Source organism: Hibiscus syriacus, unplaced genomic scaffold (assembly GCF_006381635.1).
Source record: "Hibiscus syriacus cultivar Baekdansim isolate YM2019G1 unplaced genomic scaffold, ASM638163v2 tig00000063_pilon, whole genome shotgun sequence".
In the NCBI taxonomy this organism is placed as follows: Eukaryota; Viridiplantae; Streptophyta; class Magnoliopsida; order Malvales; family Malvaceae; genus Hibiscus; species Hibiscus syriacus.
The window spans coordinates 26,670-52,691 of NW_024061757.1; the positions used below are offsets into that span (position 1 = coordinate 26,670).

Below are 26,022 nucleotides of genomic sequence, written 5' to 3' on the forward strand. Positions count from 1 at the left end.
ATATGTTTTAAATTGTTACTATTTTAAAAAAAGATTTGTACCTTATCACTAGTTTTGTGGGAACACACTAGACACCTTATACTGATTTCTTGAACCGGGTCCTCTGAACGTTTCCTTTGAATTGTAAGCTTCATGTCTTGTACTTAAAGAAATATCAGTGGAACGACATCTCATCCCAAAAACCTGTAGATGTTTGATTCGATAAGGAAATTTTTATGTTTGCCTATTATCTGCATGTCCTTCAGCGTCACTTGGTAGTTCTGTATTACTGAGCTTCCCAAAGCTCACTCTTTTACTCTCTATTTCGGGTTAAAAGAATTGATCCAATGCAGCTATCGACTTCTGTAATGGGAAATTTCCATTGGCTTGGGTTGAAGAGTACAATACAAATGTAATTAAGGGGCATGTAGGTCACATTTGATTTTTATAATGAGTATGAACTTGTATGATTTTAATTTTTTTTGTAATATATAAATGGTTTTTTTCCTAAACTTGTTTTTTAATTATAAATTGTTTTAGATTTTATGCGTTTTAACAGAAATTTTAAATTTTTCGAGAATTTTACTGTAGGTCACTCCGATGGCCCTAATGTGACACATTGGATCGGATCAGGTCACCTGCATCGGTCTGAGGGTGTTACAGAACTGGTGTTTACCTGAACCCGAGTTGGACCTAGAAATTGTGTATATGAATTTGACATGTACCCGATTTGAGAATGACCTGAATCTGAATTGAACCGATAATATGATAACCGAACCCAACCTGCATTCGACTTAAATGAACCCGAACCCGAGATTAACCTGATTTATGAAACATGATTTTATTAGATTATATAAAATTTATTTAATTATTTATAAGTTTGATTTATTTTTATATAATAATTTAAATATAATTTAACTTAAAATTTTAAAATATATATAAAAGATGAATTTATTTGAGATTGAAAATTAAAATTTTAAAATTTAAGTATTGATTTAAAATAAATAGTATATATATATATATATTCACATGAGTTTAATCAAAAAAATATTCACTTGAGTGGTAGGAATTGGCTAATTTTGATTTTATAATTGGCAAATTTAGAGGTGGAAAATTTTTGAGGGAATTTTGGCAATTTGATTTTATAATTTGAAAATTTTTTAGGGAAATTTTCGAATCTGTCGGGAAGGTTTAGTGCCCAATGAAATAGATTGGGTTAATTAGGTTCTCAATCCTCCATTAATCATAATTTTTTTATTTTGTTATTTGATTTTTTTTTTTTCATTTAAGTCATGGTTTAATTGTAAATTCTTTATTGAATTTTTAATTCAATGCAATTTAGTAATGTATATAATTCTAATTATTTTTTATTTTCCCTTCTTTCTTTAGTGTGCATAATTATTAAATGTTATTGTTAATTTTAGATTTTATTTTAGTCACTTATGTTTAATGATATATGTATATATAAGTATAATGTATACTTATATTATATACTTATATAAGTATATGTTTATATTATATGCATAAATATAATATACATTATGATATATATACATGCATCATATTATCATAACATTTATCATACATATTATGTTACTATATATATATAGTTGTTTCAATTTTTTCTTCAACTTTTGAAATGAATGCAATTCAATCCATAACATTCATCATACATTATATTTTTATAACATAATGTACATTATATATACATATATGATGTATCGTAACATTGATTATACATATATAATATATATTATAGTTTTTTCAATTTGATCCTTGCATGTTGTTTAATTTATTTAAATTATAGTTTGTAATTCCATGTTTAATCAATTTAATTCTTCAAATTATATTATAAAATCTTAAATTTTATAAACTTTTGTTTAACTTTTTAAATGAAAGCAATTCAGTCCATTTTTATATTAATTTAAGCTTTACATTTTACAATTATTTTGATTTGATCCCTATGTGTTGTTTAATTTATTTAAATCTTAAATTGTAATTTCATATTTTCAATTTAGTCCTTAAAATTATATTTGTATATGAAATTGGCCCATACTTATTTGTATTTTTATAATTTACTTCAAACCCAATAAATTAAATAATAAAAATCATTTCAAACTCTACAAATTATAGCATAATCTCTAAACCCTTAAACCTTTTTCACCAACTTTTTAAATGGATTCAATTTTGTCCATTTTTATATTAATTTCAACTTAACATTTTATAATTTTTTGATTTGATCCCCCATCTATGAGTGTTGTTTAATTCGTTTAAATTCTAGTTTGTAATTTCACGTTTGTTCAATTTAATTCTTAAAAGTACATTTTTATTAAAATTAACCTATAATTATTTATATTTTTTGTAATTTACTCCAAATTATATACAATTACAAATTACAATTCGTCGTTTATGAAAGAAAAAAAAAATTAACCAAAAAATAACCCGATCTGAACTCAATACGTGCCTGGTACGATCCGACCTTAATTTTGTCTGTCAATGATGTGACCCGATCTGAACAAGATCCGTTTGAAGTCCATCCGAACCTAAATTAACATGGTATTTGACTGGTTAAGACTTGATCCGTTTTGACTTGAACTAACATCGATCCGAACTGGAATCTGATGTCAAATCAACCTGAAAATAACCCGAATTGATTTAACTCGAACCTGACCTTATCCGAGTCGAATCATAAAATTGACCTGACACGACTTGTATATGATTTTACCTGACTTGACAGGATCCTACTGAAACCTGAACGATTAATTGATTTTACATTCCTAAAAAAAATGTGGATCACATCATTCTAACCATGATGAATGACATACGGGAGATGATAAGTACAATGGAAATGGAGGGACACGTCTCCCTTCATATTTAATCACTTGATTAACACATCTACAAATCATAATCTTAATTCATTTTTTTTATTTGTTTTTATCTCCTTTTGTTTACATGCAAAAACACAAAACAGCAGTTGAAGATGGAGGATCGGTTGGCCTAAAACAACCCTTAATTATTATGCACGGACCAACCAGGACGAGTAATTTAATGAATCGCCCATATATAACTTGATCGCATAAATGATCTTTATCTTGTATAATATTCTAATATTAAGATCAAAGTACTTGATCACAAATATCCTACGGAAACAACTTTATTTTTTATGATCACCCATATTTAGTTTATTAATCGATTAATTCAGATCAAATATTATAGATGTGAGGATGATCCTCCCAACCTAAATTTACTCTATTATGAGGTGAAATTATAAAAAATTAATATGTAAAATTATCGTTGTATTATATTGGAGTATGGAACAGTTATGATAAGTGTTTACTTCATTCTTTCAGTCAATTATTATTATTTTATCCTTATATAAAAGTGCATTGTTTTAGTAGTGGATCTTATATATTTTAGAGTGGACATATGTTCATCTTGAAATCTGATTTTTTTTATGTTAGTCGTTCATTGTACCGAAGATATTCATCCTGAAATTTTATTTATGTACTTATATACAAAAAAATATGTTATTAATTCATATGTACCCACCATAAAAATATTTCTAGATTCGTTGTTGTATTATTCAATAGCCTACATTCTTTTGTGGTTTATATTTTATGTTTACAAAAACGTGAAAAATGTGGTCAATTAATAACCACTAATCTAGAATTAGTTATAGAGGTGTATATATAAAGTGTTTGCAAATTAAGTAACTAATTACAATTAAGTTCATTAATTTATTGAGTATATGTATCATAAAAGAGTAGTAGGGTAGGTAGATGGGTACAGTGTCTTGTAGATAGATTACTTAAATTTTTGTATTCATCCTGAAAACATTGATAGCCTCAGGTTTGGTAAGGAAATATCGCACAATGCACATATATCTTCCACCCAAATTCCAAACAAAGGTGAAAGCTAAGGCTTTTGACATCTTCATTAAATTGATAAATTATACTTTTAGTCTTCCTAAAATTCTATTAACTTAAATTAATTGTTTTTTCTTTTAATTAAACAAAAAATTATACTTTCGTCTCATTTTACAAATCAATATTAAATGTTTTTAACACATTAAATTTTATGATTTTAATTTATCAAAATCTCACCAAACATATATATTATTTTAAAAATTAGTATTCATTTATTCATTAATTTCTCGTGCTTCATATGGAGGCTGCCATGCGTTGAATACCAGAAGATGAGGAATTATCAGAAGGGAAGGCAAAAAGGATGGAAAGGACAATAATGATAAAATTGGGTCGTTGACAACCACATGATGGATGAAAGATGTTGAATTATCAACGAAAGAGATAACGAAGGTTTTTAATTAAATACTATGTATGACATATGAGGTGACGGCTTTAACACATTTTCAATTAAAATGTTAATTCTAGAAGACCGTTGACCCACACTCTCATCGCCGCCGTGATTCACTTTTCACGGACCGCAACGCAACTCTATCTGTCTTTGGTATTGCCGTTTTGGTTTGATGGGTTCGACCAATCGCACCGTCTTACACGTCGCTCCTTTGTTCTTTCCTGCCTTGTTGGCTGCCTGCCTGCAGCTGCATCTCTCGCTTATCTGTAGTTCACAATATTCTTTGGTTAAATTCTCAATTACACCAATGGGATTAATTTTTATATTTTGATTTCATCGATCTTATTTTATATATTAAAATTTTTAATATTGATTAAACGGCACATAGTCAATACAAATGAATTATACGACCAAAAATATCAAATCAGATATAATAAAACTTAACTACCAATTTTAAATTTTAAAAAAATATAGGAACTAAAGTTAAACATTAACACATAGCGCGGTAATTAATATCATATTTTAACTTATTTTATTGTCTTTTAATTTATTAGAAAAATATTTACAAACTGAACTTGAATAATAAAAAATATAATTCTAATTTATTTATTATGAATATTTGATTATACTTAATAAATGAATGATGAAGATTTTATCTTTTGAAAATATATATATATTTTTAAAATGAACCTTAAAACAGTTTCAAAAAATATTGTATTTAAAATATTATTATAATTTATTGAAATAAGATAACATCATATTCTAATTTACTGCACTTACTTGGATTGTATTGATTGTAATTATTATTATGATTTATGTAGTTATTTGTAATAAATAATTTTTTTTGAATAAATTGGTATCACGAGTTAATAGATTCAATTTAATTATAAATAAATATATTATTAATTGATTAATAGGATATGATATTGAATATCTTAAATAATATCACGCATTTGAACTCTAACATTATGAATGAGACATTCTTATAACAAAAATTTATAGTATTTATTCTGAATTAATTAGTAATGAATTAGATATTATCGATGATTATGTAAAAAATAATGATTAACAAAATTTATTTTGAAAAAACCATAGATTAAATAAAGATATTAATCAATAAATAAGGTTTTAACTTCAATTACTCTCTTATAATGCGGACGGTATTATTTCTCTTATTTTTCAACTCTTCACATTATAAAACTAGAATTTGAAAATTAGAAGAAACTTCTTCAAGAAAGAAGACCAAGAAATCGGAAATCAACGGTCACGATTGGCAATGGCATTTATGTAATTTTTTGTCTTCCCTTTTTTATTATTATTTGATCATAATTCATAATCTTCCATTTTTTATATTTATTTTTGGTTCAATAGTCTTTTTATTTATTTATTTATTTATTTATTTCTACAATGATTGGTAATTTCAATTGCGCGCTCACTTGGGTTGAAATTTATTTTCCAGATGCCCGTGCCACCATCCCTAACCCAATTAAAAATGGGTAAATTACATAGTCACTCAATTATCAAATTATAAACTAGTTATTGAATTTAAAAAAAATTATAAACAAGTAACTCAATGAATCAATTATATAAACATATATTCAGTGTGTAATGAACATTAACTTTTTAGTTGCAACTGAATGATTTGATTGTAACTATCAATAAATTGAGCAATTCAATTGTTAACTTGATAAATAAAATAGTTTGATTATAATTAAAAAAATTAACACTTATTTTATTTTTAATGCCATAATGACCTGCTTGTAATCAGTTTAGTAAATATTTTTTAATTTTTTTTTTTGAAATTTAATGAGTTGTTTATAATATGATTTATAATTGGGTGACTTATATTGTAATTTACCTAAAATAATATTGTAGACTCTCTCCACAAAACGGTCCATATACACACAAAAAGTTTGAAATTTGTATTATCTTTTGGCCTCCAAAACGGAACAAAATCGAAAAGCGCGTGCATAAAACTCATAAAACGTTGAACCCAAAAAAGTCGAAGTCTTCGTTCAAATCGAAGGTTGTGATGAAATGATTAAAGAAATGTATTCCTACTAGAAACCCAGAAAACAAATCTAGAGAGAAACAAAATAAAGAAGAAGAAGAGAAGAATTCTTCCCTATTTTTAACTCGGCTTCTTCGTTATTCTTATTAATTTTCATAATTAATAAAAGGCTGACATCACATCATCTCCTCCTTCAACCCTTCCTAGTACCTCTCCTTGTACCTCTCCTTGTACCTCTGTTTCTCTGCACTTTCTCCTTTTGTTCAGCTTTCTCTTTCAAGACTAATTCTTACATGCTGACATTTGTGTCTTTTTAATACACCGTGACCCTTTCTCCAAATCTATTTATCTGCTATTCTGCCTCTCTCTCTAAAGTCTAAACCTTTTTTCAGTTGCAACTTTTAGTTCTAAAAAAAAGTTTATTTTTTTATTCATTTTCTGGGGTTTTGAGCTCAACAATAATAACCCAAAGTCTTTATTAAAAGAACCTGTAATTTCCTCCTTTCTTTTAGCTGATTGTATACGTACATATATACTGTACATATAGTTTTTGGGTGAAATTTGAGATCAGGAGGGTGAGCTGAATATATTAATTTTAGTAAATTGATTTGTGTCGTTAAAAGAGAAAAAAAAAGGGAAAATGGTCGGTGGCAGGAAGAGGAAGCTGTTGATGAGCAAGATCTATGGACTTGGATGTGGTAAAGCATCATTCAAGGAAGACCATTCGCAGATTGGGGGCCCAGGATTCTCCAGGGTTGTTCATTGCAATGAACCGAGTTCCTTGGAGGCGGGAATCCACCGTTACTCGGATAATTATGTCAGTACTACCAAGTATAACATTGCTACCTTCTTGCCCAAGTCATTGTTCGAGCAATTCAGGAGAGTCGCTAACTTCTACTTCTTGGTTACCGGTATACTTTCCTTCACTGCTCTTTCTCCTTATTCAGCTGTTAGTGCTATCGTTCCTCTCATCATCGTTATAGGCGCTACAATGATCAAAGAAGGTGTCGAGGATTGGAGCCGAAAACAGCAGGTTTTTCTCCTTTTTTCACTTTATTATCGTCTTTGTTGCTGCTTGTTCATAGAACATATATGTCTTGTACTTTTTTCCCTAAATTAACTTGTAGGTAAAGTTTCTATAATCTGGTTGTTTTATGGTACAATCTGGTATTTGTTCAGGATAATGAGGTGAACAACAGAAAGACAAAAGTTCATCGAGGTGATGGCCACTTTGATCATACTGAATGGAAGAATCTTAGAGTGGGAGATATTGTAAAGGTGGAGAAAGATGAATTCTTTCCAACGGACCTCATCTTGCTTGCATCCAGTTACAATGATGCCGTTTGCTACGTTGAGACCATGAACCTTGATGGAGAAACAAATTTGAAGCTGAAACAAGCTCTAGAGGTAACTTCATCCTTACATGATGACCATAACTTTAGAGACTTTAGGGCTATGATTAAATGTGAGGACCCGAATGCGAATTTGTACACTTTTGTTGGAACTATGGAGTTTGAAGAGCAACAATATCCCCTTTCTCCTCAACAACTTCTCCTTCGAGACTCGAAACTCCGGAATACAGATTACGTATATGGGGCTGTGGTGTTCACTGGTCATGACACTAAGGTCATGCAGAATTCTACCGATCCTCCTTCCAAGAGAAGCAAAATCGAGAAGCAGATGGATCGCATTATCTACTTTATGTTTGTTATCGTGACGGTAATGGGATTTATTGGTTCTATCTTCTTCGGGATTGAAACTGATAATGACCTTGAAAATGGAAGGATTAGAAGGAGATGGTATCTTCGGCCTGATAGTGCTGAAATTTTCTTTGATCCTAGAAGAGCTCCAGTTGCAGCAATTTATCACTTCCTAACAGCTCTTCTTTTGTATAGCTACTTCATCCCTATCTCCCTGTATGTGTCAATAGAAATTGTTAAAGTTCTTCAGAGCATCTTCATCAATCAAGATGTTCACATGTATTATGAGGAGGCCGACAAACCAGCACATGCCCGTACCTCTAATTTGAATGAAGAACTTGGCCAAGTTGACACGATACTATCTGATAAGACGGGAACACTAACCTGTAATTCAATGGAGTTCATCAAGTGTTCTGTGGCTGGTACAGCTTATGGCCGCGGTGTTACAGAAGTTGAGAGGGCAATGGATAGAAAGAAAGGTTCACCCGTACGTGAACTAAATGGCCCAAACCATGTCGAGGATTCTGCTGATACCCCGGCTATTAAAGGTTTTAACTTTAAGGATGAAAGGATCATGAATGGAAACTGGGTAAATGAGCCTCGTGCGGATGTCATCCAGAAGTTTTTCCGTCTGTTAGCAATCTGTCATACTGCAATACCTGATGTGGACGAAGAGACGGGGAAAATTTCATATGAGGCCGAATCACCTGATGAAGCAGCATTTGTGATTGCAGCAAGAGTACTAGGTTTTGAATTCCACAACAGGACACAAACAAGCATCTCCCTACATGAGCTGGATCCCGTCTCTGGACGGACAGTTGACAGGTGATGATCTTCGAATGCCTTAACCAAGTAGACATCATGTCACTATGTTATCATCTTATGTTACTTTTCTGAATGACTAGCATTGTAGGATCATCTTGACATCATGTCCACCTGTCCCATGAACCGTTTATAACCATAATAGGGACATATCTTGATGTTTAACTTCAAGAGAAACAGATCAACAAGAAATGCTTTGAAATTTTAGGCACTTGATTGCATGGGTATGCTAAACTAAACATGAGCTTCATGTCACTGAAGCCTCATTCTGAGTTAGAATTTTACTCTAATATTCAATCTTCAATAGATTTATTTGGCACTCTTGACTTGCGTTCTTATTTCATGTTCGCTTATGTGATTGGCCAAATAAAAAGAAAGGAGACCAAATGTTTAAATAATACTCTTTGCATGTGTGACTATAGTTTACTCATCAGCATGCGGGTTGTTGTCCTTAAATGATGGCTTGCTCGTTCAAGTACATTTTGAGTTGAATAATTTTCATTTTGCAGGTCATATAAACTTTTGAATGTTATAGAGTTCAACAGCACCAGGAAACGGATGTCTGTAATTGTGAGAGATGAAGAGGGAAAAATTCTTCTACTTTCCAAAGGTGCAGACAGGTTAGTATCAATAGACTAAATCAAATTCTTGGGGGGCACCAATAACACTTATTTCCTTTTTTGGTTGCACTACATATCATCATAATGCTTTTTTCCTATGCAGTGTCATGTTTGAAATGCTGGCCAAGAGTGGTCGTGACTTTGAAGAGGAAACTAGGGAGCACATGAATGAGTATGCTAATGCAGGCCTGAGGACCCTAGTTCTAGCATATTGTGAACTTTCCGAAAATGAATACAAAGTGTTTAACGAGAAATTCACCGAGGCAAAAAACTCAGTTAGTGCAGATCGCGAAACCTTAATTGATGAAGTTGCAGACACAGTTGAGAGGGATCTAATTCTCTTAGGGTCTACAGCTGTTGAGGACAAACTCCAAAATGGGGTATGCTGGAATATGCAAGTATAGTTTAACCTTCTTTTAGGAGGCAGAGTAGGGGACTAATGTTTTTTCTTTTATTTTTACCTTACAGGTCCCTGACTGCATTGACAAGCTTGCTCAAGCAGGGATTAAGCTATGGGTGTTGACTGGAGACAAGATGGAGACAGCCATCAATATTGGGTATGCTTCTCGAGTTTCACCTCTTCTGTTACTGCTTAAAATAAAACCTACTATAATCGAATCCCTGATCTCTAACCAAAGTTTATAAATTTGCAGTTACGCTTGTAGTTTGCTTAGACAAGGAATGAAGCAGATTATAATCACTTTAGATGCTCCAGAAATCCAGTCATTGGAGAAAACTGGAGACAAGAATGCCATCATCAAGGTAAAATGATTATTTTATATGAATTTTGTGTTTCATGAGTGCATGCATCATGTTTAATTTATATGTTTGTGCATAGTTTATGACATTTGTATTGTATTTTTCCTTTTGATTGTTAAAAATATTTGTATCATTATTGATGTATGGTTATTCTTTTAGGCATCGAGAAAAAGTGTCCTTGAACAGATAGCTTCAGGAAAGGCTCAGGTCTCTTCACAAAGTGCTACGTCCGAGGCATTTGCCTTAATTATTGATGGGAAATCACTTGCTTATGCTCTAGAGGATGATATGAAGCAAAAATTTCTAGATCTTGCCATCGGTTGTGCATCTGTGATTTGCTGCCGCTCTTCACCAAAACAGAAGGCTTTGGTACGTTCACATCTTTCCGGTCATTTTACTAATCAGTTTTGAGTTGGTTCTTTATTCCCCTTCCCCTTTTTCATATTTAGTCCTTGCATCAAGTAAGTTATTATCTCTTTTAAATGACAAAACTGAAATTCATAGGTTACAAGACTGGTAAAAACTGGAACCGGGAAAACAACGTTAGCTATCGGAGATGGTGCTAATGATGTGGGAATGCTTCAAGAAGCAGATATTGGAATTGGAATCAGTGGTGTGGAAGGAATGCAGGTAATTAATTGCTAATGCACCGACTCTAGTGTTTTAGTTTACAATTTGAGAGATGAGAGTATGGTAACGCTGAAGGAAGTTAAAATCTCCTCAATTTTCTGATTTTTGTTATCGTTGTCTAATGCAGGCAGTGATGTCGAGTGATGTCGCAATCGCTCAGTTTCGATACTTGGAACGCTTGCTACTTGTGCATGGACATTGGTGTTACAGGAGGATTTCATCTATGGTAAAACATTCATTTTGTTGCTCTAGTCAGTGTTGATTCATTAAGTTAATAAAACATTTGAAGTTGAACTCTGTTGAAGAAGTTATCAATTTGACTTGTAATTGCATTTCTATTGTTGTGGTGACAGATATGCTACTTTTTCTACAAGAATATTGCATTCGGTTTCACAATATTTCTATACGAGGTGTACACGTCGTTTTCAGCACAGCCTGCGTACAACGATTGGTATTTGTCGCTCTATAACGTCTTCTTCTCATCACTTCCCGTAATCGCTATGGGAGTTTTTGACCAGGACGTATCTGCGCGATTTTGTCTCAAGGTAGGTGGCTTTTCGAGTCTTCAGTTGTTCCTAGCAAACTATATATTGTGAGAGATGGATGTTTTATTAACTGCTTCTGCTATACGTTTAATTTGTGGCAGTTTCCTCTGTTATACCAAGAAGGAGTGCAGAACGTTCTCTTCAGCTGGTGGCGCATAGTGAGCTGGATGTTTAATGGGTTTTACAGTGCCATAATCGTATTTTTCTTCTGCGCTCGAGCACTAGAGCAGCAGGCCTTCAACGATGACGGGAAAACTGCTAGTAGAGAGATTTTTACGGGAACGATGTACGCATGCATTGTATGGGTTGTGAACCTGCAGATGGCCCTTTCGATTAGCTACTTCACCTTGATACAACATATTGTCATCTGGGGTTCCATTGGATTCTGGTACCTGTTTCAAGTATTGTACGGTCTCTTGCCTCCCAGTTTTTCCACCGACGCCTACAGAGTTTTCATCGAAGCTCTCGCACCGGCTCCTTCATACTGGTTCATTACGCTTTTCGTCGTCATTGCCACTCTTATCCCATACTTCTTATACAGTGCAATTCAGATGCGCTTTTTCCCTATGTACCATGGAATGATACAGTGGATAAGACATGAAGGGCTGTCGGATGATCCGGCCTACGTCGAAATGGTGCGCCAAAGATCCATCCGACCAACAACCGTTGGCTTCACAGCACGACGAGCAGCAAGCCAGCGAGAAGCAGGCCAAAATCTGTCTGCAGTATAAGTAAACATCACATCACAGGTGGGGAGACGATCATGTACAGATTCAGTATTTGCATGGCAGAAATTTAAAGAGAGGCGAGGGGAGCATCCGAACATTGTAAATCTTTATTCTTTTAAATTACTCTCTATCTTTCAGGAGACTTGTAAGTACTGCAAATGCTAGAATAGTGGTTTAGGGTTTAGATTTACACACATTGCAGCTGTCTCAGCTTCATTTTTTTAAAAAGTTTTATATGTTTAATATATTTATATTTTTTGGTTACTCTTTATTTGTATTAGTTTGAGAGATTATTTGTATTATCCTGGTAACTGTATCTGTATGAAGATATATCTTTGTGAAATAAAGAGGATTTCTTGTATTTTTTAATAAAAAGAGAAATAAAGAGAGACAAATATAAAAATTATATAATACAATTACTTGTTAGGGTCATGGACATAGACCTCTCGACGGGATCTGAACTTACTTTGTCTTCTTGGGTCAGTTTTTAAAAAATCAAATTTAAATTCGGGTTGGGTTGGCTTAAAATTTTTTAGGAAAATTTCAAGTTGTATAAGATTTAATTTTAAGAAAAATACTTAATCCAACCAAAAAAATAATAATTATAGCTTATACATTCATAAATAATTGTAATAATACTCTTATGCATATTGTAGACACCCGTTTTTATCCGAAAATTATTATTATTATTACAATTAAATCTTGTGCATGCCCAATACAACCCATAAGCCCAACAGCCTACCAAGGCCCAGTACAAGTAGACCCGACCCAAATACAAGACCCAGACTGATCCGACCGGCCCAGTAACCGACCCAGACCCGGTTTCCTATTCTCTGCCCTAGCGCGCATCATCAGGACCGTTTGATATGGACCCATCCAACGGTTCAGATCAACGGCCATTTAGGGTCTGAAACCCTAAGCCGTCGCTGCCAATAACATCCAGTCACGCCGCCATCAACCTTACAGCCGCCGAGCTACCAAGTCGTCGTCATCAACCTGCACCAAATCACAACCAAAAGTCAAAAACAAATTCCAACCATTCCCAACAAATAAAGCAAGGAAGAAAAATAAAGAAAAAGACAAGGTATTTGGTGAGTGAAAAAAAACATAAAGAGAGTGATTCGACGTGTGAAAAAAGGGGAAGAAAAAAGAGAGAAAAATAGAGCATTCGGGGTTGGAAAAAAAGGAAAATCAAATAATAAACAGAGAGAAAAACTTTACCTCCGTTTGAAACTGAGAAGCCCAAGGTCGCCATTTTTTTCAAAATACTTGAAATATAAAACCTAGATCTACGAGGCTATGATGGTTTTTAGGTAATACTAAGTTGGGTTTCAGTTATAGGAGAAAGAGAGGAACCGATTGGGGGTAATTTGGTCTCAACGGCCACCATGTGCCGCCGCGAGCGCCGTCGTAAGCGCCATTGTCGGTTGCCAATTCTATTTTCTCCGGTGAGAGTTGAGAGAGAGTCCTCTGTTTCGCAGAAATGGAAAAAAATGAGGGAATAACCATTTTTTGGCCTTTTTTATCCTATATATATATTAGGCATGAAACGACGTCGTTTTAAGGGGACCTGGGGGAGCATTTTCGCGCATGGTTTATTTGCGAAGAAGGTTCTCTTTAGTTGTAATTTAATCATGTTTAGTCATTTACGCAACTTTAAAATAATTTACTTTGATCTCTTATTTTACATATGTTGTAATTTAGTTCTATTATTAAATAATATGATATTATTGTTAATGTTTGGAAAAAAAAATCATCTAATAAGAAAACAAGTCTAGGGGAAAAGCGTTTTTATTTCAATATGAAATCCCACAATTAAATCCAACTAAGATCAACTGCAATCCTATTTTCCTTGTGAACCATTATTTTGTGGCCCCATACCCCACCAAACTTTGACTCTTTCTTATAGGAAGAAAAAGAATGCACTTTTCATCGTACCTAACCCTTTCATAATCAAATGCAATAACGTATGTATAATTTACTTTTGTAAATATTTCATTTTAGTTATTGTTGGCATTTGGTTTAATTCTGGTTTAGCCTTTTATATTTTTGTTTATTTCATTTTAGTCCTAAATATTATTTATGGATTATTTTTAGTTTTAGTACTTGTGCTATTTAATGTTTGTGATTTTAGTTATGGTTTATTTTGTAATTATTGTTTAGACCTTTTAGTTTCTGTTAATACCATTTTAGTCCATTAAGTTTTCATTTTACTGTTTTAAGCCTTTAGCTTTATGTTATTACTATTTTGGCCCTTTAACTTTTTATTTTTTGCAATTTAGTCATGAATAAAAACTTTTATTAGTATTTTATTTTATCATATTTGTAAATGTATATTTTGATATAGATTTGTAATTTTGATGTTTATCGATCATTATAATTTCATATATGTTTGTATATAAATCATGTAATTGTTGAATGTGTTTTTTTGTAGGGAATTTTATTTCCATTTTGTTTATAAAAAGAAATTTCAATGTGGGAAATCTATGAAGATATTTTCCAACTAAAGGGAATGTATCTTTTCGGGAATTTTTCGCATAGATGTTATTTTATATTCAATAATTTTATTTGTACCACGTTTATTTATTTCAAGTATTTTTCACTGTTTTTTTTTACTTTTATTTCGTTTTATTTTGTTTTTGCAAAATTTTTGAAATAACGTTTTTGTGAGGGAATTTATGGGAAAACCTCCTAACTACAAAGGAAGTGTGTTCCCGAAGATTGTACACACTTTTTAATTAAATTCAAATGAATAAAAGGATCGTAATTTAAATATATTTTAGAGTTTATAATTCCCAATATTTAAACATTAAATAATCGTTTAGCTACCAAAATTTGGGCGTTGTGATGGTGTTGTCGATACCGTTTTTCGCCAGGGCGGGAAAAAGACTGGTACCGACTTGGGGGTTTCTCTTTGAAAATCGTTTCGAAATGTGAGGAGTCGCCACCAATCATTTAAGGTGAGATTGGAACACCGTAAAAACTGGGTGATTTTAATAAAACATTTTATTTTAATAAAATACCGAGTTTTGGGGTCTACGAAAAATCCAGAAATCAAGTTTGGGAGTCGGTTACGCATGGGGAAGGATTAGCACCCTACAAGCACCCGAAAATTGATACCTAGTTGATTACCCTATATTTAAAATCAGAAAATTTGAGTTCAATTTTTATTTAATTTAAAAATCATTAAGGATGTAAAGTTGAAAAGTGTATTCATTTATTAAGACCGATAGCATTCACTCCCGAGCGTAAATGCGGAAGATCAGCTATTGTGCCTAATAACCGAATATTGTCTCGTTTTTAGAAAACGTGATGCGGTTTTGAAAATGATGTCGACTTATTTAGAGAATTACTAGTAGTCACCCCCTGAGCATGATCGCGGGAGATATACTATTAATTCCTTAATAAGTGAACAGTGCCTTAGATTTATAAAAACAATGTGATCAAGCAAAATTTTATTTATCCTAATTATACTAAAAGTAAATTAAGGCTTTTTCTAACTTACGGAGACAAATTATGAAAATTAAAGAACCTATGGGCTTAAATATAAAAACGTAGGCTCTAATATTAATCCTATTTGTTTATGTAAATGTTAAAGTTTTAAGTAAGTTTGGGGATTAAATGGTCAAAGGGTTAAACTATGACTATGAGACCTAAATATAAAATCCTAAAACTTAAGGATCTAAATTGCATAAAATAAAATAACAATTACTAAAATGCAAGCAAATAAAAGTTAGTAGTTAAATAGGAAATAAATAGTGACCAAATGTAAAAATTAAAATAACAGTAGCTAAATCAGAAACTAACAATGACTAAACTAAACTAAAATAAAATAGAATGATAAAATTGCAATAAATTAGAAACGAAAGATCCAGTGACCAAAATGTAACAACACGACAAATTTTGGGGACTAAAAATGAGAATAACCTAAAAAGTAACAACAAATGCATAGAAAAGGAAGAATTACAAAATCGGTTTACGAAGTTTCATAAAAAATTAAAATGTCACTACACATGACTAAAGTGTAAAAACACGCTAAAAATATGGGGATTAAATTGAAATTATACCAAAAAGTTTAAAGCACAAACAAAAAATGAAATATTACTAAATCAGTCCCTTTCAGTGACCATTTTGTAAAAATACGGGAATTATCGGGGGACCTAAAATGTGTTTCGACGCGGTGGTCACGGATCTGGGCTCCGTTTCATTAGAGGATGCTTCGATTGTCGTGAAATGGTCAAAGACCGCTCAACTTTCTCGGGCTTCGATCTCTTCCGTCCGCCGTTGGATCGGGCCCAAATTTTAATATACTGCTCCCTTCCTCGAGATGCTCATTCTCACCCTCCGAACGCCGACAAGGCTCCGACAAAAGATAATATGCCATTTTTCCCTTTTTTATTTTTTGTTTTGAAAGCTAATAAAAAAATAAAATAAAATGTAAATACCATAAAAAATATTTGAATTTTTTTTGCTTTTATTGACTTTCGAATGGGAATCGAACCCCTTCCCCCAAATACATCTTTTTGCTTCGGGTTATATAACCCGATTTTACAACTTTTTTTTTCTTTTACTTTTTATGAAACACAATGATAAATTAAAAACTATTGATATCATTATGTTTTTGTTGTGGATTTAGCTGGAATTCGGTTGGTGGTAATTGTAGTTGTCGGTGGATAAAGAACATGGTTGCCTACCGGGTTGGGTTAGTTCTAGGTCAGATCAGGGTCAAACTTTGGGCTTGGTACGGGGCTGAAAATTGGTGATTTCAGGTGTTAATCTTTCCCAACGCGTAACCGACTTTCGAATTCATTTAATCGAATCTTTGGTGACGCATACTAGCTTTTTATCTTCAAACGATTTTATTAAAATTGTTTTTTAAAAGACGGTTTTAGGTATTCGACCTACCTAACCCAAAGGTCGGTGATAACTCTATCCAATTTAATTTAAAATCACCAATTTTTCCAAAATTAAAATCTAACTGTTTTTAAAATAATATTTAATTGTTTTGTAAAAAAATGGCTATGATACATATTATTTTTCCAATAAAATCCATATTTTCTAGAATAAAATTAATATATATATATATATATATGTAACAGGTGGGATCGGGTTCAAGATTCATCTCAAAAAATGAATCAGATTTCAGGATAAAATCTCTTTAAACTCAAAATCGAATCGTATTCTGAGTGAATGACATATTTTTATTCAGTTAGATCGGATTAGTAGGAAACCAACACATGCTGATTCCTAAATACAATACTTGGAAGAAAAATATTTAAATGATATAAATTACCTAAATAATTAGTTTAGGTGTCTTTATCACGAAAAAAATGTCATTGCTTTAAATAATTTTTTTAAATACTATTATAGTATTTGATTTTTGAAGGGAAATTAATTCCCATAAATTAGCCTACATAATAAGCAAAGATCATCAAATCTACTTTTTTTAATATTGATGGGTAAGGGGTAACTTGACAAGGGACGGTGAGGTGACCACGGACCAGACGCTTGGCTGGTGAAACATCACATCGACAAGCGAAGTTAAGTTGGATTAAATCAGACTGCATTGCATTGCCAGTCCACTGTGCAGAGAAGATGGCATTGAACATGGTCGAAAGCAAAGAATGGTACTTGGCTTCGTACGCAGCGGAAGGTGTACCGACAACCGAGCAGCATCTAAAGCTCCGCACTGTGTCGCTATCCCTCGATTCCATACCCCACCACCACGTTGCCCTTCAAACCCTCTTCATCTCCGTTGAACCTTATATTCGTACCAGAATGAGCGGCCACGATGATGGTCTATGTCTTTCCCAGTATCCCCTTAACCAGGTCAATTTCATTTACACTTTAGTAGTAATGCTCCGCAATCAGCTTAGCTATATGCATATGTAATAAACCCATACGTGCAGGTGATCACTGCTTTTGGAGTAGGAATAGTGTTGAGATCCAAGGATGAAAAGTACAGCGAGGGTGATGTACTGTTGAGTGCTTTCTTACCTGTCGCTGAATACTGCGTTGTGCCTTCCAGTGCCATCGTAAGAAAGATTGACCCCGCCGCTGGAATTCCCTTGACGGAGCACCTCAATTGTCTCGGTAACTGTTCATAATTTAAACTACTGATCTTGGATAGAGATGGAAATGAGCATAGTTTTCGATTAATTATAATGAACTATTTATTTATGTTCGTTTATCAAGTTAAATAAACGATTATAAACATAAATTTTATGTCATTTAATAAATAAATGAACACAAATAGATGTATGGTCGGTTTATTTATGTTAAGAACAAGCTTATTGACTAGTTTATAAACTCGTTTACTGAGCTATCATTTTTTTTATGTTTTAAATATTAGTAAGGATAGAAATTAAATTGAACTAGTAAAAAAATCAAGCTGTAAAATTTAAGGAGCTTAAGGACTAATAACATAATTTTATTATTTGTGAATATTAAACGAACCAAACATGAATATATTTAAAATTAAACAAACAAATATAATAAATAAATAAGAATTCAACATAAACCCCTTAAAAATAAATAAACAAAAATGAACACATTATTATTCGATTAAACTCAATTCATTTACGGCCATGGGCTAATTTAGTACGTAAAGTATCCTTTAGTTTTTTCACTATGATGGGGTAATCCTATAGGGCTTCCTGGGTTTGCTGCGTGGTTGGGGATACATGTGCTGGGGGATCCGAAGCCGGGATCGAACGTTTTCATATCAGCGGCGGCGGGTGCCGTAGGAATGGTTGCCGGACAGTTGGCTAAGCTCAAGGGCTGTCGAGTCATTGGAAGCACCGGATCGGATGCCAAGGTACTTCTCCCCCCCCCCTGCTATTTTTATACTAAAGTTCTTCTATTTTTATTTTATATTATTTATGATAATCTCACATAAATTCTTCATTTTTATATATTTTTGTATTTTAAAAAAATGATCGGTTACGATTTCTTTTTTGATGATCGTATTGAACAAATTTTTTGTTTGGAAAATAAGTTTTGCAGAGAAAATTAACATTATTTTCAATGGTAAACTACACGTTTAATAAGTTAACTATTACTTTTATTTAGTTTTGATCACTCCAACTATAGTTTATTTCAAAATTATATCTAACATTATATTTTAGTTTCATTTTTAGTCCCTCATTATTAAAAAAATAATATTGATGATGTTATTATGTCACTATAAGCTAATGCGACATCATCATTGAAAAAATAAAAAATTTAAAATGTCAGTAGTTCTTAGGGATGGGCATGAGACCTGAATCCGACGGGTTACTACCCGATCGAGTCGGGGTTTTTTTTATATTCGGTTTCAATTCGGGTCAGATTCTAGTTTAGGGTGAAAATACCCGACCCGACCCGAAAATAACAATAATTTTACCTTATATATTTAAGAATAATTACAATAATACTCCTCTATATATTATTATTTTTCAATTAATTTACAATTTTTTTAATAAAAATAATATTTTTTATTATTTGGTTTGGGTCAGGTCGAGTTCGGATTTTATCTCAAAAAATCGGGTTGGGTTTGGGTCGGGGTCGGATATATATTATGCGGGTCGGGTCGGATTTCGGGTGGAGACATTGTTCGGGTGGACCAAAAATCCGACCCATGCCCATCCCTAGTAGTTCTACTATTTTTTAACTGCGGATGACCAAAATGTAACGTTAGGTATGATTTTAAAAATAATAATTAAGTGACCAAAACAAAACAAAAGTGATAGTTATGGCACTAAACATGTAGTTTACCTTTTTAAGATAAAATATACTTCAGATTGTTTAATTATATATTTGATAATATTTTTAGTCTAAGAAATTTGTACAATTTTAACAAATTTTTCCTAATTTAAAATAATTTAATAAATTCAACCTCTCATAATTAAATATCATCAAATTAATATTTTTTACGATATTGTCGAACAAAGTAAATCCATCGAATCACATAAATAATTAGATAATAATATTTTATTATAAAGTAACAACAAATTACTGTTAAATTGTTATTATGTCAGAAGAGTAACAAGATAATAATATAATATTTTTTTTAGAGATGAACAAATAATTTAAGAGAATAACAAAAATTAAAACGATAAAAAAATTAAATACGAAGAGTTACATTTATTGATTTTTTTTGAATTGAACCAAATTAATAGGTTATATAAATTTTAAGGATTACAATTATTATTATAGCGTTTCACTTCATTATTTTGTCTAGTATTTAACGTCTAATCACATGTTTATATTGATATTTTAATTGAGTAAATATTTATAAATTTTTAAAATATGATTCATTTATTACTAAAATCATGTTTATAGTGACATGAACTATATTTTACCTTTTTATTATTAAAAGGGAACCACAAATCTGTAACATAGATCAACAATAACATTTTTTCTTTAAAATAGGTACGACTCTTAAAGGAGGAATTCGGGTACGACGACGCATTCAACTACAACAAAGAAACAAATTTTGACGCGGCTTTGAGCAAGTAATTTATCCATATTATTGCTTTTATGCCTTGTAAAACATAGCATAGGAATGAGACTAGAATGAAATATTGATAGGGATTATATTATTTTACATCAAAAGGATAAATGTCTATTAAATATGAAAATTGAGAGATAAATAATTTATTTATTTGATATGTAAATTAAAAATAAATTATTATTATATCAAAAAGATTTGAAATATGATACTATTAATTAATACACAGGTATTTCCCTAATGGTATTGATGTATACCTTGACAATGTTGGTGGTAAACTGCTTGAGGCTGTTCTGAATCACGTCAACCTTCACGCAAGGATTCCTGTTTGTGGAATGATTTCTCAGTATAACCAGGTCTCTTCTACTATTACTTCTCATCAATTACGTTGTTCGAACTCTTAATTTTTCATGAAGTATTAATGATGGACACTTATACTCGAGTCGGAATAACATAGTTCATGTGTACCAGCGTGCTTGTGTTGATGAAAACTTACTTGGATTTCAATATTTTGCATGCATGCATGCAGAGTTGGAGAGAGAGGGAAGGGGTCAGAAATCTGCTAAATATTGTGGGAAAGGAGGTAAGAATGGAGGGTTATCTTGTAGGTTCCTATTTGGACAGGTTTTCAGATTTTGCAGTGGAGATGGGGAGCTATATAAAACATGGCAAAATACGTTCTAAGATCAGATTCTATGAAGGAATCAAAAGCTTCGGGGAGAGTTTAGGATCCCTTTTCTCAAGCTCTAATGAGGGGAAAGTCATAGTTGAATTTAAGCCCCAGCCATCAACTGTTAAGGTGGCTGCACCTTAGATTCTACATTTCAAATTCCAGCTGCAATAAAGAGGGAACCCACATCTCTGGCTCATACAGATATTGTTATCGGTGCAACCAATTGTTTGTTTGTGATAATATGTGTCAATCCTGTTGATCTTGTGCTTGGATCAGGAAACTTCGGGAGCTAAATATATATTTAAGTGGAATAAAAAATAAAAATTGTTGTCTGAATTCATTTAATATCCGTTTGATTTATGATAAATAAAAAATATTAATTAGATCAATATAAATATAATAAAAAATCTATTTAACATATTACATATATATTTTTAATTTTAAAATATAATAACAACTATATATATGTTCAGACCAAATCTAAAAAACTATATCAACTTGACAAATATAATGTTTTAACACATTTTTTAAAATTATAGTCTATTTTCTTGGATTTTTGAGACATTTGATGACCGACCATGACCTAGATAGGCTCATCACCAGATACACCTTTGCTCTGATTGCACTTCATCAACCTGTAAAATACGAAAATATGAATGTGATTTTATATCTCGAACAAGGTTAAGTTTTAATAACAACTTTTGTATATACACTAAAAACCTACCATTGTTTTAGTACTCCGTCTTTAACGTTGATCAGGTAAAATATATAAATGATGTGTAATGAGAATCGTCAACGAAAATGAAATCCCAAACATAATATAGGCAAACCGAAGGCCACACACATACAGCCCAAGGGGGGGATAACTGGATCAGAGCTATAACACGCTGTTTTAGCGATTGATTTGATATTCGATGGTAATGCCTCTTATCTTTCCATGATTCCTTTATTCACTTTCTTTTTCATTTTTGACCTTCTAATTCCATTATTAGCCTTAGGCCAGGCTCCTTGCTGCTGAACATTGTAGTTTGCTAATTGCTGATTCATCTGGACCCGATGATCATAAAAGGTGTATTCGGGAGATACGAAAGATGGAACCCAGTGCATCCGACTTTGGGTGCGTTTTGGGGTATGGGAATAGGCATTGGGTGTGGCGTTGGATGGGGTCCTGGATTTGGCCCCGAGGTCATTGGTTATGTCGGAGCTGGCTGCGGGATTGGTTTCAGTGTGGGTTTTACACTTGCTGGTGTTGGCATTGGCCTTCCTGCTAATTACATCTTTCAACTTCCATACAGCGGTTCGTATACCTTCTCTCTCTTTGCCTATTGCCCACTGCCTTGAATTGATGTATTTTCACTTCCAAATTCCCAGCTTTTCAAATAACTAGAAGCGGGGCACAGCATCTCGTCTCTTCCAAGATTAAACCTGATGTTGCCAGGTATAGGTTTGCACCTCAGCTCTCTGAACTTCAAAGAGAAGCCACTGCAAGACTGTCAAGCATGGTGCCTTCCCACACTAGCTCTATTTTGGAACGTGTAGAAAGATTTAGCACTCGCTTTTTCCATCCTCGCAAAGGTATGATTCATAATTTCTCTCCATTACTCTAGAAAAGGACGATAAAAATTATTATCTGATGAATCACAGCTTAATTTTGTAGAATCCATCATCTGCTGTTATATTCTGTTCTCTGTGTTACTTCTTTTCTCTGTTCGACCATGTTATATGCCGTCCGGTTTTATACTGTCTCCCTTGACCATTATCATTCCTTTCTGCTAAAGTGTCAGTTTTTAACATCACTCACCTTTTTGTTTGCCATCTACTGCCTAACGCTCAAGGTTACTAATTTGAACTTTATTATTCTCAAACATTCAACTTAAAATTTCTTGTTGTGTGTTTTGTCATCCAAGTTTTAGACATACAATGAGTGATCGAAACAATCCAAAACACTAAGACTTTACTTGGTTAGGTGGAAAGAAGATTGTAAAGATAAAAAATTGGAGGAGAAAAGTATAAAGATAGAAAATGTATCTCTCTTGATAGAAAGAAAAAATGAGGGCTCGGTAGGAAAGATGAAAAAATAGAAAAAAAAAAACTTTTTTCCCATTCATTGCTTGATAGCATTGAAAAATGAGGGGAAAGAAAATGAAAATTTATACAAATGCTCAATCTAGTAAATATAAACCCTTAACTTACATCTTTCTCATTTTCTCTCCTCATATCATTTCAAATTGAAATGATTTGTTTTTATGCTGGAAAATATTATTCTTTCACATTTATTTCCTCTCACTTTTCTTTCTTACTATGCGCTTTCAAATTTGTTTTCTTTCTACTTTTCTACTCCTTGTTTTCATCCTTCCAGTTCTCCACTCAACCAAGCCCACCATAAGCCTTTATTCCTCTAAATGACCAAGATAAATTTGTGAATCAAATCCTACTAAGGCTAGAAGACTAGGTAGTTTTTCTAATAATTGACCATTAGAAGCATAAATGCTTATCTTTTATTAACCTGGTCATTCTTTTCCTCAGTTTATGTCCAAATCATGCATGTTGTAGCATCGCATCAAGTCTATTGCTGTGAGTGTCATGGTTTTTCATACTTGATTTTACCTTATATTAGGACTTTCACCTATCATTTTTAGACATTGATGTGATTGTCATGGTTTTTCATTCTTGATTTGGGCACATAATGATTTAGGACTGGGAGGGAACTTTATTTGAATGAAGCATTAGTGTTTTTGATGTAGTCTATTGCTGATTCATTTTTCCTGTTCTTACTTGAGTTGGATGAAGTGTTGAATATTCATATTGTTTTTATGAGTAGTCCATTGCTGATGCCATGTTATGAATCCAGTTCAATAACATAGAATATTGAAAATATACAGAAATTTTTATGGTTACATGTTTCATTTTATTTGTATGAGTCAGAGGCCATTTCAGCATTACCATCAAAGAAATTTTAACACCATTATTGATTGAATTGAATTTTACAATCAATAAAAATAGAGGGATTCAACTCAATCTGCCATTTTTTCACGTGTAGGGAATAATAGCGCAGTTCGACCTTTATCAAAAGGCAGTTTAATAAAAATCTGATTTCTGGAATTAAGGTTTAAGGTTGCACTCTTGCTGTATGTTTTGAGTGTGATTAAGTTACTTGGTTTTGCATATGGTTTTAATATTGCTGAGTTCCAGAGTTTTTACATCTTTTGCCTATAGGTATATATCACAGTCATCACAGTTTGTCAGCAGCCTACTTTTCCCTTTAGGCTTTATGTGTTCTGCGACGAGTGGCGGATCTAGATATTAAAAAATAGGGTTCAAATTTTTAATATTTCTTTTTAAAGAAAATAGGTTTGCAAATTTCCTTTTTTTTTTCCTTAATATTTTGAACTAAATTTAGCAGTTTTTCCAAAGTAATAGGTATGTAATTGCTCCCGTAGGGGACTTAGTAGATCCGCCTGTATGTGACTGTGACATAGCACAGCAGATATTTTTCTAGATTTTTCTGGTGATTTCTATTTGTCATTGAAGTTTATGTCCCTTTGCGTAAGTATGCTGGTTCAACCCTAGGTCTGAATTCTTGTTTGAAATGTGGATTTTCTACAAAACTGCATCTCGAGTATAAATGACCTACGGACAAGACTTTACGTAAGATTGGGTCCAATGCACTGAAATGATATTGGAATGGCGAGATAGATGCAATCAAGAATATACTTCAAATACCATTTTAATAAATATCAATTATTTCTTTGTTGCAGGTTCGAAAGATTAGGTGTTTTGTTTATATATAGGCCATGTGACTAAGCGACTTCAAATTATACTATCAAGAAAATGGCAGTGCATTTGTTGCATGCATGGGAGACCGTGAGCTGCTCGATTGTCAAACGGAGGAAGATCCCGTTCCCTCCCCACTCCACTCCTTTTCTTCTTGGGCAGGTTCCATGTTTTTGAGACGACAGATGATTTCATTTGAGTTTTAAGGTTGTTTCAAGTTGTCCTTAGGGAAGTTATATAGATATAGGATTGACATGCTGATGCATTTGTTATTAGCTACTCGAATATGTTGTGGAATGGATTCATTGTTTTCCCAATATGGATTCATCTCTTCTATTCTTCCATCTCTTGCTTTCACCACCGTCGTATTGTAGAAAACTGCATGAGCTGAAATCTAATTCTAAGCTGAGACCAAAGATGATAACAGACTAATTAGCTGTTCACGACTGCAAAGAGCGAAAACCATCCCAACGCGTTTCAACAAATGACAACATGACAGAGTACGATAGGACATGATGGTTCTTTTGTCCGGCCCAAATCTCCTTTATAAATTCCCATGTTGTCGAGGCGAGAGAAACTAGTGCCCTTGGGTTGGGATCATAGTAATTGTTTGTGTTGCCTGATGAAGATGCAACCAGACCAGCCCCATTACTAATTATGCATTTAGTTATAGGAGCGGTATATTAATCGGTTGACAATGTTGGCAAGTTTAGCGTGATGATCCTCTCTTCTGGAGGAGGAAACAGAACCTTTCTTGAGATTAGACCTCAACTGATATTAATCCCCTCAACCAGCAACCCATCTTAACACCTCATTTCAGTTCCCTGGCAATATTAGGGGAAATGGATGTTGGGGGGGGGGGGGAATAGAAACTTAGGTATGGTATTGGATTAACTAGGGAAATAGAAATGTTTCTACTAACGAAGTTGTCAGCAGCTGAAATCGACTTGGACAAAATTGACAGTAGTTGCCGGCA

General features: G+C 32.8%; 3 protein-coding genes across 3 annotated transcripts; all 3 read left to right on the forward strand.

Moving 5' to 3' along the window:
• The first annotated feature begins 6,810 nt into the window (after positions 1 to 6,810).
• LOC120117509 (putative phospholipid-transporting ATPase 9) lies at positions 6,811 to 12,212 on the forward strand. Its single transcript, XM_039137805.1, has 11 exons — positions 6,811 to 7,337; positions 7,484 to 8,829; positions 9,336 to 9,446; positions 9,550 to 9,826; positions 9,915 to 10,003; positions 10,100 to 10,208; positions 10,365 to 10,574; positions 10,710 to 10,835; positions 10,963 to 11,061; positions 11,189 to 11,380; positions 11,482 to 12,212. The coding sequence occupies exons 1-11, from the start codon at positions 6,945 to 6,947 to the stop codon at positions 12,109 to 12,111; spliced, it is 3,582 nt and encodes a 1,193-aa protein (XP_038993736.1). The 5' UTR covers positions 6,811 to 6,944; the 3' UTR covers positions 12,112 to 12,212.
• A 5,469-nt stretch (positions 12,213 to 17,681) lies between these two features.
• On the forward strand, positions 17,682 to 21,604 carry LOC120117605 (2-alkenal reductase (NADP(+)-dependent)-like). The gene is made up of 6 exons (XM_039137880.1): positions 17,682 to 17,937; positions 18,018 to 18,201; positions 18,759 to 18,925; positions 20,521 to 20,603; positions 20,829 to 20,955; positions 21,129 to 21,604. The coding sequence occupies exons 1-6, from the start codon at positions 17,704 to 17,706 to the stop codon at positions 21,411 to 21,413; spliced, it is 1,080 nt and encodes a 359-aa protein (XP_038993811.1). The 5' UTR covers positions 17,682 to 17,703; the 3' UTR covers positions 21,414 to 21,604.
• A 709-nt stretch (positions 21,605 to 22,313) lies between these two features.
• Positions 22,314 to 25,197, forward strand: LOC120117163 (cadmium-induced protein AS8-like). Its single transcript, XM_039137498.1, has 3 exons — positions 22,314 to 22,569; positions 22,644 to 22,847; positions 25,031 to 25,197. Exons 1-3 carry the CDS (start codon positions 22,329 to 22,331, stop codon positions 25,042 to 25,044), a joined length of 459 nt encoding a protein of 152 aa, XP_038993429.1. The 5' UTR covers positions 22,314 to 22,328; the 3' UTR covers positions 25,045 to 25,197.
• The last annotated feature ends 825 nt before the right edge of the window (positions 25,198 to 26,022 follow it).

Coding starts and splice junctions, on each gene's coding strand:
- LOC120117605 (XM_039137880.1), top strand. CDS start 17,704: ATGGCATTGAACATGGTCGAAAGCAAAGAATGGTACTTGGCTTCGTAC. Junction 17,938..18,017: donor CCCAGTATCCCCTTAACCAG/GTCAATTTCATT, acceptor CCATACGTGCAG/GTGATCACTGCTTTTGGAGT. Junction 20,956..21,128: donor TGATTTCTCAGTATAACCAG/GTCTCTTCTACT, acceptor GCATGCATGCAG/AGTTGGAGAGAGAGGGAAGG.
- LOC120117163 (XM_039137498.1), top strand. CDS start 22,329: ATGATCATAAAAGGTGTATTCGGGAGATACGAAAGATGGAACCCAGTG. Junction 22,570..22,643: donor CTTTCAACTTCCATACAGCG/GTTCGTATACCT, acceptor CCAAATTCCCAG/CTTTTCAAATAACTAGAAGC.
- LOC120117509 (XM_039137805.1), top strand. CDS start 6,945: ATGGTCGGTGGCAGGAAGAGGAAGCTGTTGATGAGCAAGATCTATGGA. Junction 8,830..9,335: donor TCTGGACGGACAGTTGACAG/GTGATGATCTTC, acceptor TTCATTTTGCAG/GTCATATAAACTTTTGAATG. Junction 10,004..10,099: donor GAGACAGCCATCAATATTGG/GTATGCTTCTCG, acceptor ATAAATTTGCAG/TTACGCTTGTAGTTTGCTTA.